Genomic DNA, 13552 nt, shown 5'->3' with positions numbered 1-13552 from the left:
ATACTATTGCTCCTACCAAATAATTCGGCAAGATCGACATGCAGCTCAAGCTCGTCCCCGGCAACTCCGCCGGCACCGTCACCGCCTACTACGTAATTAAGCCAATACTCATTCATTCCTCTGCTTCTCCGTCTTGATCCAATGACAGGGTTGCCTAACTTGGTTTGGTTTGGTGTGTGTGAATGTGCAGCTGTCGTCGCAGGGTCCGACGCACGACGAGATCGACTTCGAGTTCCTGGGCAACGTCACCGGCGAGCCCTACACGCTGCACACCAACGTGTTCACGCAGGGGCAGGGCCAGCGGGAGCAGCAGTTCCGCCTCTGGTTCGATCCCACCAACGACTTCCACACCTACTCCATCCTCTGGAACCCCAAGCACATCATGTAAGCTGGTTCATCGCCATTGCTCAACGCCGGCCATGTAGGTACATGGACTGACCCATCGATTTGGTGGTGTGAATAATGCAGCTTAATGGTGGACGACATGCCGATCAGAGACTTCAAGAACCTTGAGGGAAAGGGGATCGCCTTCCCCAAGAACCAGCCGATGCGCCTCTACTCCAGCCTCTGGAACGCCGACGACTGGGCCACGCAGGGCGGCCGCGTCAAGACGGACTGGTCCCACGCACCGTTCTCCGCCTCCTACCGCGGCTTCAAGGCCGACGCGTGCGTGGTGACCGCAGACGGCAAGCCGCACTGCGGCGCCAGCGTGGGCACGGAGGTCGCCCCCGGCACCGGCGCGGCGGGCGAGTGGTACAACCAGGAGCTGGACCTGACGCGGCAGCAGCGGATGCGGTGGGTGCAGAGCAACTACATGATCTACAACTACTGCACCGACCCCAAGCGGGTCGCCAAGGGCGTCCCCGCCGAGTGCTCCATGTAGCCCCATATGTCCACCCAGCAAGCTAGCATTGGTCCGTCCGTGTATACGTCGACCGCCGGAGAAAGGGAAGATGGGGGCGTCTGTATTGTATGATAAATAAGGACTGGTGTGGAGTATAATGTGAAATGTAGCCACGTCTTTGTCACGCTCACGCTCACGCTCACTTGGTGTGTAATATATGCCTCATCTTGTTCTTCTTCATGTTTTTTTTTGAATCATGTGTTTGTTCTTCATGTGTTTGTTGCTCTCTGTTCCACTTCTTTGCAACGGCTTGGGTAAATTGTTTGTTCCCGGTACGCTTACTGTGTGCTCAACTTATCCTGAGGCTTGACAAGCGGACAAATTTGACAAATTTGACCTCAAAGCGAAAGTATTTCATAAACTAAACTGCTTTTGAAAATATTTCACACTGCTGATCCTTTTGTGTAGCGCCCGACAACAAGGCGCTGCACTCTACTGTGCAACTCCTTAGAGCTAGGCGCTGCACAGTATAGTGCAACTCCTTAAAGCTAAGCGCTGCACAGTGTGACGTGTAAGTGTTAGGCGTTGCACAGTAGAGTGCGGCGCCTTGCTGTCAGGCGCTGCACATTAAAGATCAGCCGGGTGAAATACTTTCAAGAATAGTTTAGTTTGTAAAATAGTTTCGATCCAAGGTTAAATTTGTGCCTTTTGCCTGACAAGCGAAGCCAGCAGCTGTTACTCAGTGATATACCTTTGCCTTGTCAATCAGTCACTCGGGTGGAAACTGATAGTGATAGGACTACGCTGCTGTACATTCATGCAACGTGACAAAGAAGTCACAGGGCACGGGCACTGCCTAGAACACCACTAGCGCGACAGAGGAAAAGGATAGGGGCTCGTAATAATCCGTCAGGTACTCGGGTCCCAGACTCGATCCCAGCTAGCTAGCTGCATGTGGTTAGTCCGGCGTTCGGATCAGGACGAGACCGATCAACGTCCTGTTAGGCTCGTGTGTCAGTTGTTATACACAGGACGCTACACTAATGGCATTTGACAGGCCACTAGGGTTCGCTTCTCTTCTCGTCTCGGACGAGAAGGCCTTATCTTCTTTTCCATCGTCACTAACAGCAAGCTCGTGCTGACATGAGGCTGTCTGAATTTTCTTCTGTACCGTAGGCAAACAATTTCCATGATGCATTTCATTCTTCTGCTTCCTTTTCCAGAGCTACTGCACTGTATTTTTCTTACCTTTCAACTTGAGTGTCGCGTGCTTGTATGCCTCTGCGCCGATCTACCCATGACGGAGCTTAATTGTTGTACTACGTCGCGCAATGATAGACTCAAGAAGAGGAGACCTGCAATCTTGTCTGATTCATGAACTCTGGACAAGGAAGACATAACTGGGTTGGGTGTACCCGGCGTTTATTTAGGTGGGGTATATGCACTACGCTCTCCATCACGCTGTCTGCTTGCTCCCTGCCTTGGCGTATCCTGTAGTATTTCAGACCTGCACGACTTCCTTACCACCGCAGGACCTCCCTACCGTTTCACAGTTGAACAAACCGTTAAAACCAACACAAACCGACCAGGAGATGATACAAACAATAAAAAAGAACTTATTCATCTGTTGGTAGTGCCTTAGGAGTATTACTTCTTAAAAAGGAGACCGTTTCACGGAATGTAGAGGAGGTCCTACACTTGCATGACATGACATATTGTTGGCCAGCCTCTCTAGAATCAAAAGATTGCTGGTCCTCTATTTCGTGCAACACATGTTGTTTTGCGCAAACCTTGAAGGGGAAAAACATCATGATTGCTATCACAAAGCCACCAATCCAAGATATTGCATAGGTGTAGGCCATGTTTTCTTAAACATCAGTATAGACACAAGCGCTCATATACACGCGCATACACTCATCCCTATAAATGCACACACGCACACCATATCCCTATGAGCATCTCCAAAAGACTACGCCGGCATATCATCTTGAAATTTACAAAGTCACCGTAGGCACCTCGTCGTCGACGGGAACGTCTCCTATCACTGAATGTGCATCGCCGGAAATCCTGAAATAAATGCGAGCATCAGGATTTGAACCCTGGTGAGCTGGTGATACCACAGTCCCTCTAACCATCCAACCACAGGTTGGTTCGCAGACCATGTATTCTTAACTATTGGAATGATTGCAAACTAGTATGCATTTGTACCAAAGTTAAATAAGTTGTGTACTAGTAAGGATTCTGATTATTTATATCCCACGTAGTATTACTTTTTGAGTTGCTTTTTACTCCCTCCGTTTCAAATTACTCGTCGTAAAAATGGATGTATTTAGAACTAAAATACATCTAGATACATCCATTTCTGCGACGAATAATTCGAAACGGAGGGAGTATTTGTTAGGTAGTTGCTCATTATGAGTTTTTGCAACCCTAGAAATTAAAATATGTAATTGGATCACTGCATTTTTAGAAATCTATATTTGCGGATACTTCTTGTGTAATAATGGGTTTGAAAAAATGCGGTTGAGTTGTTTGCACATTATGAAGCATTGCATCGTGCATAAATTTGCTAGATAATTTCTGGTTTTAGAATTATTCAGGATTTCTTCCGCATTTTGAAACATCAAGCGACACATTTAGGATTTCTTCCACAGTTGAGTTTGCCTGTACATTAAGAAGCAAGTTCATGAGCGATCTTATTTGCTTCTCTATTACAATGTTCAAACCTAATAAGAGAAAAATCACACGCCATAATTGTTTTTTATTACAATGTTCAAACCTAATAAGAGGAAAATCACATGAGTAGTGTGTTCGTTCGTCCATTTCAGTACATGTGTAGTCATATTGAAATATCTAAAACTTCTTATATTTGTGAAAGGAAGGAGTGCTTCAGTAATGTGAATCTACGGTAGGAGTACGTGGGTTGGACTTGCGTCCATCCAACCGGAGTCTCCCCATAATCAGTACACCAGGCCAGGTGAGTAGAGCAGGGACAACTGGACAGTGGGCCCACGAGGCCAAACTTGCCAATGAATTTCAGGGACTTTCAGGCACCGGTGGCATTGCATAGCGATTTTGGGCTAATTCAGGGACCAGGTCGTCCCCAGCCGTATGCTACCCCTATTCCGCATAGACACTAGCCGTGGAACAGCGCGCCGACGACTTGCGGCGACAGAGGCGAGGGCGGATTCAGCTATTCCGCCGGCACGATGCTGCTGCCGACAGATTCTCGTGGAGCATATTTCTCTGTCGTATGATTCCTTTGGTTCCGGTCTCGGGGGGACGTGGCCTTATGGTTCTACAGGCGCAAGATGGGTACGATAGCGTGGCTTCATAGCTGCAGGATAGCGAGAGATAAAAATGACCCTTGTTGCTAGATGGAAAATTGAAAATGACTTATTTTCTCTCCATCGATGCGCACACGTCGATCGCCGGAGTGCTCCGTCTTGTCCTTGTGTCGCCGGAGCAGCACGGCCGGAAATAGAGTATAACGTATTTCCGGATGCAAAGAGGCGTTGCGCGCAGCCAGTGGACAGTGGTGTCGCAACTCCGGTGCTCCACCGTACATGCAAGAACATTTTGTTCTGCTTTGTGCACCGGGTGCGCTGCATGCCTGCACGGACGTACGTGGGTCAGGGCAAGGCATGGGCGCAGCTCACTACCCGCAAGACGACGCGAAATGGCGACAAAGGACGAGGGCTTCGTTCGTAACGATCACCTCAGGTCCCAGCTATCCCTACGTCGTCTTCTTCACTGCCACGCTTGCTAGACTGTGAAATGCATGCGTGTACGTTCAAGCTTCGAGGCCTTGTTACTTGTTACTCCCTACGTTTTAAATTACTCATCGTAGACATGGATATATCTAAAACTAAAATATATCTAGATATATCTATTTCTACAGCGAGTAATTCGGAACAAAGGGAGTACTTTAGGATTGGTCTGGATCAGCAGAACCGATCAGGCTTCAGGCGCCTATCTTCTCGAGATCCGAGTGTACAGTACGTGAGTCACACGACGATCTAGCAATGCCGTGCAGCTGGCTACTTCTACCCCCAGTTTCACGGGAGAGCTCACGTGCTCTCGTTCCCTTATTATTATTATTATTATTATTATTATTATTATTATTATTATTAGCAAAAAGGCCTGTGCATTGCAACAGGATAAAAGTATTACTCATTCTTGTCCTCATTGTTGACGGTGGCATGATGTCCATCTAATCGCAATGGGTGTGAACATTGCTCAATCCAAGGCGATCAGCTCGGCCATCACACGACACACATGTCACAAAGCCACGCCGGAGCAATGGAATGCTTAAAACTTTAAAATTCTAACCTCATCGAACTTGACATTGGGGCAGCCCTGCAAGGGATACTCCTTGTACCACCCCTCACATTTCTACTCGTTTTTACTTCTAGTGTTGATAGTAGGCAACAGGAGGATATCTTCATTAAGTCCCCGAATTGCGACACAAAATATGATCGATTATAAAATTCAGCATACACACAATAGAGGGAAACTATTAGTATAGACAGGATACATATAAAAAACTGGAAGTATATGCAATGCAGAGGATCAAGCTAAATGAAAACATCATTATAGATGATACTGCCAGACGGGAGGTTAGAATATTGTATGACAATTGACAAAAGAAATTTACCTCCTTCCTATCACTTCAAAAAAAAATCCTGTGAATATCATATATTCTGCCTAACAGATAACAAATTAAGTGTAGTTCCAGTAATCAATCACAACATGATAAAAAGTTCATTTCAGGACATATGCATTCATTTGAAGTCGTTCTTTTATCACGTGGCATTTTCTCCCAGTATATCCGGTACATGCTTTAGTGTACTACTTTTTCTGCCATAGTAACAACTTTGTTATAGCTCCCCAAAACATAGTGCACAAACAGAAAAAAAATGGCATGCCTTTTGTGGGAGGTTGCGACTTCTCAGTCAGTAGTAACACCACAAAATCATATTTTTTTTCAACTGTAGCACTGCCAACACCTTTGATGCAGAACATCTTGATGACCAATCTTAATACAAACTATGTATACAATTATAGTAGTTACATGCTATAATTGGTCTCTAGTGATTTGACCCTTTCAGAGAGCTAGTAAACCAGCAAATTTCAGTTAAGCACTCAAGGGACCTATAACAGGTATTTAAATTAAAAATACCGTGACATCTCCTCAGAGAAGTACCATAATTTAGACAGAGCTTGTTGCTGACAGGTTTTGAAGAGAAGACTGGAAAGGAACCATTGGCATCACGGGGCTAGATAGTTGAGGAATTTAACCTTGGGCAAGAGGGGATCCTGTACTCACTGTAAGAAAGCTCCAGAGAGTCTATTTCCTCTGAACACCCCTCACGCCTGTGGATGAGCGTTGACTAACTTAGAGAGAAATAACATACATCTAGACAGCGCGTCTGTTGACAGGTTGTGCTAATACGTTTTTGTAGCCCCAGTTTTAGATCTTTTTCCTTCCAAATTTCTTCTCTCATTACCTCGTGTCCGTTGCTCAACGAAGATGCTCAGCTGAGGATCTTTTCACCTTGTTGCTACCTGTTAAATTGGGATGAACGCTTCAGATATGGTGTGGCATTTGCATGTACTGGTTCGGATAAATAATTACGAATTCAGTGGGCCGAACACACACACACACACAAATATCTTTAAAGTAATTTTCCTTGTAAATAGGCAGGAAGGAGAAACTTATAGTGGGCAGGTTGGGAAGCTTCTCATTCACCATCTTTTCAAGAGCTAGAGCCAACTCCATTGGTAAAATCACAAGATGCGTGCAAGATAGAACACATGAATATTTCACAAGCTATAGGGTTCCACAAAACGAAAGCAACAAATCAGATTAAACAACTTGCTACTTTCTTTCCGAGTCCTTGTATATTTGACTGATGACATGTTGAATTCAAAAGGTCATTGGAGAGCAGCTACATAACTGACCAACAACTAAGACGTCACATATGTTTGACGAAGCTACATAACTTTACATACACCTACTAACTTTATTACCCTGTGATTAAGTGTTACTTTCCCTAGTTGATTAACTTGGCACAAATGACACCTCTTTTTCGAACAACCGAATATGCAATGAACAGACAGGGCAAACACATCAATAGAAACACACACAACCATAAATGAACTTACTACAGAGCATCACCTTTTTCAGAGTGGTCGAACTCTGTTAATGGAGTCACAATGAACTGAAGCCTGACCCTCCCTCCATGTTTGTTCCGATTGACACAAAAGAATACACCAAGCATCACCAATCTGTTTAAAGCTAGCACACATGGGATAATGGTATTAATCTCTCATACAATCACGGCAATCTGCATATGATAGCAACAATAAATGCAATCAACACCAGTAGCAATAATCAGTACAAATAGCTAAAAAATATCACTTCAGCAGGAGCACCAAAAGCATGAAAGAACATCACATATAAGTATAAAATTGTTCCAAACCATAGCTCCCTGTACAACAAAATTGCCCCAAGCAGAGCAAAGAATAAAGAATGGAATACACAGCACATGATATGGTACAAATCCCCAACCGAACCCCTCCATCTCTCTGTATAAAATTCCCCAACCGAACCCCTCAATCTCTCACATCTCTATGTCCCCCAATTATTTTGAACCAATAATCAGTCCCCCTTCTTTTCATGATGTAATAGCATTCAGAAAACCAAGATGCAATAGTACCACGGGATTGGGTTTAGGGGAATGCTTGGTCTGTGTTTAGGGAGAGGAAGGCGAGGATGCAGGACGCAGAGGTGGGGTTGAGCGCGAAGGCGGCCTTGACTTGGGAGGTCGGTGAGGAATTGTATTTTTTGCCATGGAAGGCAGCAGCTTCCCCGCCGGAGGCCGGAGGCCAACACTTCCTCTCCGGATCTCGTGGGGACGGAAGTCGGGGGAGTGCTTTAGATCTCACGAGAAAGGGCCTCCTCTTCCACGGCATGACCAGCCTCTTCTTTGCCGGTGGAAGGCAGCAGCTTCCCCGACGGAGGCCGTCGCCAGCGCTTCCTCGCCGGATTTTGTGGTCGGCCTAGTCGGAGGAGTGCTTTCTCCGGGATCTCACGCTTCCTCGCCGGATCTCGCGTGGAACTTCCTCGCCAGAGAAGATTAGGAGAGGATGGGGAGGGGAAGAAGAACAAGGCGACGGAGGGTGGAGAAGACCGAGGGAGGGCGGAGAGGGCCGGCGGCGGCGGAGGCTAGAGAGGAACGGCGGCGGAGTCGGCGGATCCGCAACGGCGAGCGGTGGTGGGGCGACGATGGGGCGAGGGCAGCGGCGGATCCGCTCGTGAGAAGGAGAGGCGCTCGGGCTATTGGGGACTCCGGGTTGATTCTTAAAGAGGTCAGGGACCTTTTTGCAACAATGAAGCATTGTTCCAGTTCCACTTAAAAAGGAGTGCGGGTTCAATTATCAAAAGGCACAGGGACTTTTTTATAAAAACTCCGCGACGGTGAACCCGGAGACTCAATCCGTGCTTTATTATTACTAGCAAAAGGCCCGTGCGTTGCAACGGGAGAAAAGAATACCACACACTCTTAATTTACAAAAAAAGATCTATAATCCGAGTATTTGTAGCTAGGGCCCAAACAAAGATGGTCTTTGCCTACAAAAGCGCAAGTTCAAGATTCCACATGTCATTTATTTAAACGCGGCTTGCATGTAGATTTAATACGTACTCCCTCCGTCTCAAAATTCTTGTCTTAGATTTGTCTCCAATCCTCTGTATCTAGATAAATCTAAGACAAGAATTTTGGGACGGAGGGAGTACAAACAAACGGGCAAGTGACCTTCAATTTCGTCTCCAATCCTGATTTTGCTGAGATGTTCATCCACAATCCGGATCAGTACCGATATGAAAGAAAGACGGATAATGCACTGTTGATTAAGATTGCACCTAGATAGTATTCTTATTAAATGGTGAACAGATAAAATAATATCATATTCAGATTCTATATATTTTTCTAATCAAATTCCATATATAACATGTTAAATTTGAAGTTACGGTTTAAAAGATATGAGTATTTTAAAAAACATTTAATATATACTGCGGATCTAATGTCAGAAACATCAGGGGTTTTCTATAAATAGCATGACGGACTAAGAATACCTATTTCTTTTGTTAGCAGGTAATAGAAAATAAATAAATAAAATACCACAAATGCCCGTGCATTGCAACGGAGAAAAAATTGATGTGTGTTCACCAAAAAGAAAACGGCACGACGACATTCGTATGTTGCCACCTAGTGGTCGCAAAAAGGCCATGCCGAGATTTAGAAGAAAAGCATCATCAACTACACATTAGTCATAATGAAAGAAGCCTTAACACCAATAATTAAGAAACACTTTTTTTGTAACCCTGAAATCTACTCTCTCCCTTCGGGTTTCTCAGGCCTATCTCACAAATCTCAGCAAATAGGAGTAGATAGTGATTGAAGAGAATGGATATCACATGCTCAAAACCACACAATTAACACACTTGCGTTTTTCATAAAATATTGGATTGGAAAGATAATTGTTGCATGAATGTGCAACTACTATCCACTGTTTAGTTTGTCAGCTTGTTTGCAACAACTTCTTTTCGGGGCGCTAGTTCAGGACATGTCATAGTGAATTGATCCGGGTGAATAACACTAACTTTTGATTGACATGTTGGTCACATCCTCCTCGACCCCGACATAATGTATTGCTGGTAAACATTGGTAAATATGTATTGTCATTGAATTCTGATAAACTAACCTTTTGTACGTTAGACCTATATAAGAGAGCATAGAGCTAGAAAAGTAACCGAAATTAACCAATAAGGTCTTATATATAGCGTTTTTCTTGTCGGGCTTGCAAAATTAATCAGTAATATGAATCATGCTAAACTGCAGAATGCACTCTCATTCGTGAGATTTAACCGGTAATTCCATGAAGTGCCAATGTATGCATGGAGAATACATATAAACCTTTAAAGGAGAAACACCCCTAAGATTTTAAAACATAATGATATACAAGAAAATTAATACCAAATCCCCTATAATTAGACGATGACAAACATGGCACTGCTGTTGGAGGGTTAAATTATTAGTGTAACCTATGTTGTTGAGAATTTCATCAAACACGTGGAAAGCACGTATAGTATGCCTGCAATACGATAGATCAGCACCATTCCCAGCATAACAAAGAACATAAATTGTAATCTTGACCTCTAGTCGTGGATTGGTGCAGCACTTGAAGGTTTCCTGCCACCGCATTAGGGCATGTTATTAGTGCGAAGCGGCACACTGGAAGCAGAGGGGCTTAACCTCATTATTTCTCTAGCAGGTGAAGAACACGGCCACGTGAGGTCGCCATGGTGATACATGCAGTCAGCAACATTGATCTGACCAAACATTTTGTCCATTCTTCCTAATCAAGGAACGATGTCACCTGTTCTCTTCCTAATCCAGCAGCGACGGCATCTATTCAGACTGAGCGAGCGATGTTTGCCGCACGTCATGTCAGCTCTTCGCTGAGACGGGCTTGGCCACACCTTCATGACCTCTTGCCGGCACTGAACAACTGCACCAGGAAAGGTGCCATGCCGAGGTGCCGCACAATTTTTGCGATCAACTCCCCCGTCCACCCCTTCAGTCCTCCTCCCCCGACCCCCTCCTCCTCGGCATCTTCCCCAATCACAGCCTCTAGTAGCCCACGGATCCGTCTGACCGCGAGCTACCGCCCCGCGGCACGTCCGCTTCTACGGCCCGCCCATAATGCATGCATCGACGATAATGTGGGTGTCCGCCATGGCCAGAATACCACCAACGGCATTGACGCCAGGCCCCACGCCCTCAACCACACATGGAGGTAGCTTTTGCTGCTGCCTCAGCCGACCTGATCCTCTTTATTAGGCCCCTGGATCGGTGGTAAATAGCAGCTGGAAATTACGTTGAGTCCGTCAAGGACACAAACATCATGATTGGCCGAGCAGTTGCCTTCCCAGCTTTGGAGCAAGGAGGAACGCGGTCTCTGGCACAACACCGAACAGCTGAGCAGATCGGGTGCAGGAGCGTCGACAATGGTGATCTCGACGAGCTCTATCATCATCAGGTTTGTCAAGGACAGATTCAATACTAACTCAAGTGCGCTGTACTTGGTCCCGAGACCGGCCAGTGGAACTTGCCGTGGCACAGCGTGACCGTGAGATGGGACACAGAACTGATTCGCCCAAACATTGCCTCACAAGGCCGCCACCAAGGAGCCGCCCAGATTGTACTCGTTCTTGGCCTCGGCGAGCGCAACAAAGACTATGCATCAGAAGATTCAGTAATGACACAAGATGAAGCAGTAGCAAAAGTCACGGTTTGCATCAGAAGTTCAGAACCCCCTCGTGAATTCATCATGGCTGAAGTAGAGCAAAAAAGGCCTTGGACCCTCAACTGAACCGTGCACCTCTGAAAATTGCTTCCGCGTCTCAACCAGCGCTACACCGAATTTATTTACACCATCACGCCCCTGTTCTCGACGTTTGCACTGCGCCACTGCCTGTACAGGCACCCCGTTCGCTTGTTACGGAACCGCAATCTACCGAGGAGCAAGTCGACTACCACATCCACATGGCCGGCCACGTAAGCTATACAAGTCAGAACACCGACGAGTAGTCCGACAACGACGACGACGAGCCCGACTCTGGAGGCGGCGGTGCCGGCGACTGGTGGAGCTTCTTGAAGTAGTCCCTCACGTCGAAGCCCTCGCCGTCGGCTGCGTTGTCCTCCGCTGGCGGCGGGATGTAGGGCGGGTGGGTCACATCCGCGAGCATGTCCCACGCCATCCCGGCGAAGAACGGGTGCACCCGGATCTTGTCAGTGCCGCCGGCGTACCCGAGCCGCCTCGCGGGATCCCGCTGCAGCAGCCGCGAGATGAGGTCGGTCAGCTCCGGCATCCGGCGTTGGGTGTCGCACGGGAACTCGACCTCCCTGTGCAGCACGTTCCGGAACGTCTCCTTGCAGTTCTTGCCCTTGAACGGCGTGCGGCCGAACGCCATCTCGCGCGGCGGTCGGCGTCAGGCTTGGTCGGACTTCGATGAGAACAACCACCATGAACGCACGTCTCGCGGCATCGCCTCCCATCGTGAGTTTATGTAGGCGTCAGGAAGGCTAATAGATGTCGGGTCGGTCTCGTATTTTTCTGAGTTTCTTGCTGGTTTTTTTTTCTCGAGTAAAGGACGGGAGACGTGTCCTGCATGGAAGATATATAGGTTGCACTATCGATGGATATCAAATTGGTTGTATAGGACATCCCCAAATTATTAGTACCACCTCGTTTATAAAGAAATTTTATCTATACAAATCGCAAAAGCGTATTATGATATGAGAAGAAAGTGTATTGTGACGGTGAACCCACGGAGTCAACCCGTGCTTTATTATTACTAGCACAAATGCCCGTGCGTTGCAACGGGTACAAAATAAATAAACTTATTCTTAGAAATTTTAAATAAAAACTCAAACAACTTTGAAAGTAGCAAAAATATTATTTGAAGTGTTGAAAAGTGCATTTTCTATGCCATGTTGAAGGACCAATCTCATAATTCACAAAGAAATATTTTCTAATAATTAGTTCATAGTAAAACACATGAAAATCTGTCAATTTTGAACATAAAACAAAAAGGTAGTGTGGGTGCAAAGTTGAATGTCGAGCATCACCATAATATTCTGAAGTTGTTGATGTAACATTATGTATCCGGATTTCGCTGAGGAGGACTATCACTATGGCAGCCATCATATTCCTTTGTTTATATAGGAGGCAAGGATAAGAGCAGTAGTATGATGAGAGAGGGGAAAGAAAAGCCTTCCATGAAAACGTAATATAGTTCAGATTCACCAAAAAGCAACAAAATATCACTACATCAGATCATAGTTTGTGACAACACAATCTTTACTTTCTTGGTGCATCTGATCTGCATTCTATAGATCTCAATTACATTTTATGGATAAGAGCAAATTAACTTTCCCACAAAAAAAGAGAGCAAATTAACCTAACGGTTTTGTGACATATCTGGCCATCAACACAGGTTCCATGATCCATAACTTATGTCTGGAGATGTGCATTAGTTATTTCAGTTTAGAAAAAAGGATGTATATTGTGAAGAATCAATCTACAGTGTTACTTTGTTATTGTTACCTTAATGATGAAGAGTCTTTATCACGATGGGAACACCCACCAGCACAGAAAGAACATCCATGCACTAAGTGACCACGGGACGACATGAATCATTCCATTTTGGAAGGAGGGGCGGAGGAGTTGCCATCATATGCGGAGGAGGATTCCTCCGAGCCCAGAGGATGAGGAGGTGAAGAAGAGTCCCGGCTGAGACTCTTTTCCCTCGGTTCGGTTGGGCCGTTCATACTGAGGCCTATACGGATAACAAACCCAGCGGCGGACACAAACGTCAATAATATTGCAGAAACAAAATTTAGTACCACATCGAATATGTTTTAAATTCAAACTGAAAGCATAAAATCACGGGAAGAAGCGTATTGTGATGGTGAACCCGAGAGACTCAACCCGTGCTTTATTATTATAGCAAAAAGGCCCGTGCGTTGCAATGGTACAAAATGAAAATGGTTATAAACTCAAAATACAATTTACTATTTAAATAATGTTGCAGGTAGCATAACAATATTAGAAGTAAATTAAAGTACCAAGGACCAT

The 13552-nt window shown here is 45.6% G+C and overlaps 2 protein-coding genes across 2 annotated transcripts; one reads left to right on the top strand and one right to left on the bottom strand.

Annotated features, from left to right (window-relative positions):
- The first annotated feature begins 27 nt into the window (after positions 1–27).
- LOC125521481 (probable xyloglucan endotransglucosylase/hydrolase protein 23) lies at positions 28–1084 on the top strand. Its single transcript, XM_048686531.1, has 3 exons — positions 28–92; positions 191–384; positions 469–1084. The coding sequence occupies exons 1-3, from the start codon at positions 39–41 to the stop codon at positions 881–883; spliced, it is 663 nt and encodes a 220-aa protein (XP_048542488.1). The 5' UTR covers positions 28–38; the 3' UTR covers positions 884–1084.
- A 10199-nt stretch (positions 1085–11283) lies between these two features.
- On the bottom strand, positions 11284–11922 carry LOC125526007 (serine/threonine-protein kinase UCNL-like). The gene has a single exon (XM_048691021.1). It carries the CDS (start codon positions 11883–11885, stop codon positions 11484–11486), a length of 402 nt encoding a protein of 133 aa, XP_048546978.1. The 5' UTR covers positions 11886–11922; the 3' UTR covers positions 11284–11483.
- Positions 11923–13552: the final 1630 nt, after the last annotated feature.

The sequence above is a fragment of the Triticum urartu genome, chromosome 7, assembly GCF_003073215.2.
Source record: "Triticum urartu cultivar G1812 chromosome 7, Tu2.1, whole genome shotgun sequence".
NCBI lineage: Eukaryota > Viridiplantae > Streptophyta > Magnoliopsida > Poales > Poaceae > Triticum > Triticum urartu.
The sequence above is the reverse complement of the archived record's forward strand: the minus strand, read 5'-3'. Positions and strand labels throughout refer to the sequence as shown.

Coding starts and splice junctions, on each gene's coding strand:
- LOC125521481 (XM_048686531.1), top strand. CDS start 39: ATGCAGCTCAAGCTCGTCCCCGGCAACTCCGCCGGCACCGTCACCGCC. Junction 93..190: donor GCACCGTCACCGCCTACTAC/GTAATTAAGCCA, acceptor GTGAATGTGCAG/CTGTCGTCGCAGGGTCCGAC. Junction 385..468: donor TGGAACCCCAAGCACATCAT/GTAAGCTGGTTC, acceptor TGAATAATGCAG/CTTAATGGTGGACGACATGC.
- LOC125526007 (XM_048691021.1), bottom strand. CDS start 11,885: ATGGCGTTCGGCCGCACGCCGTTCAAGGGCAAGAACTGCAAGGAGACG.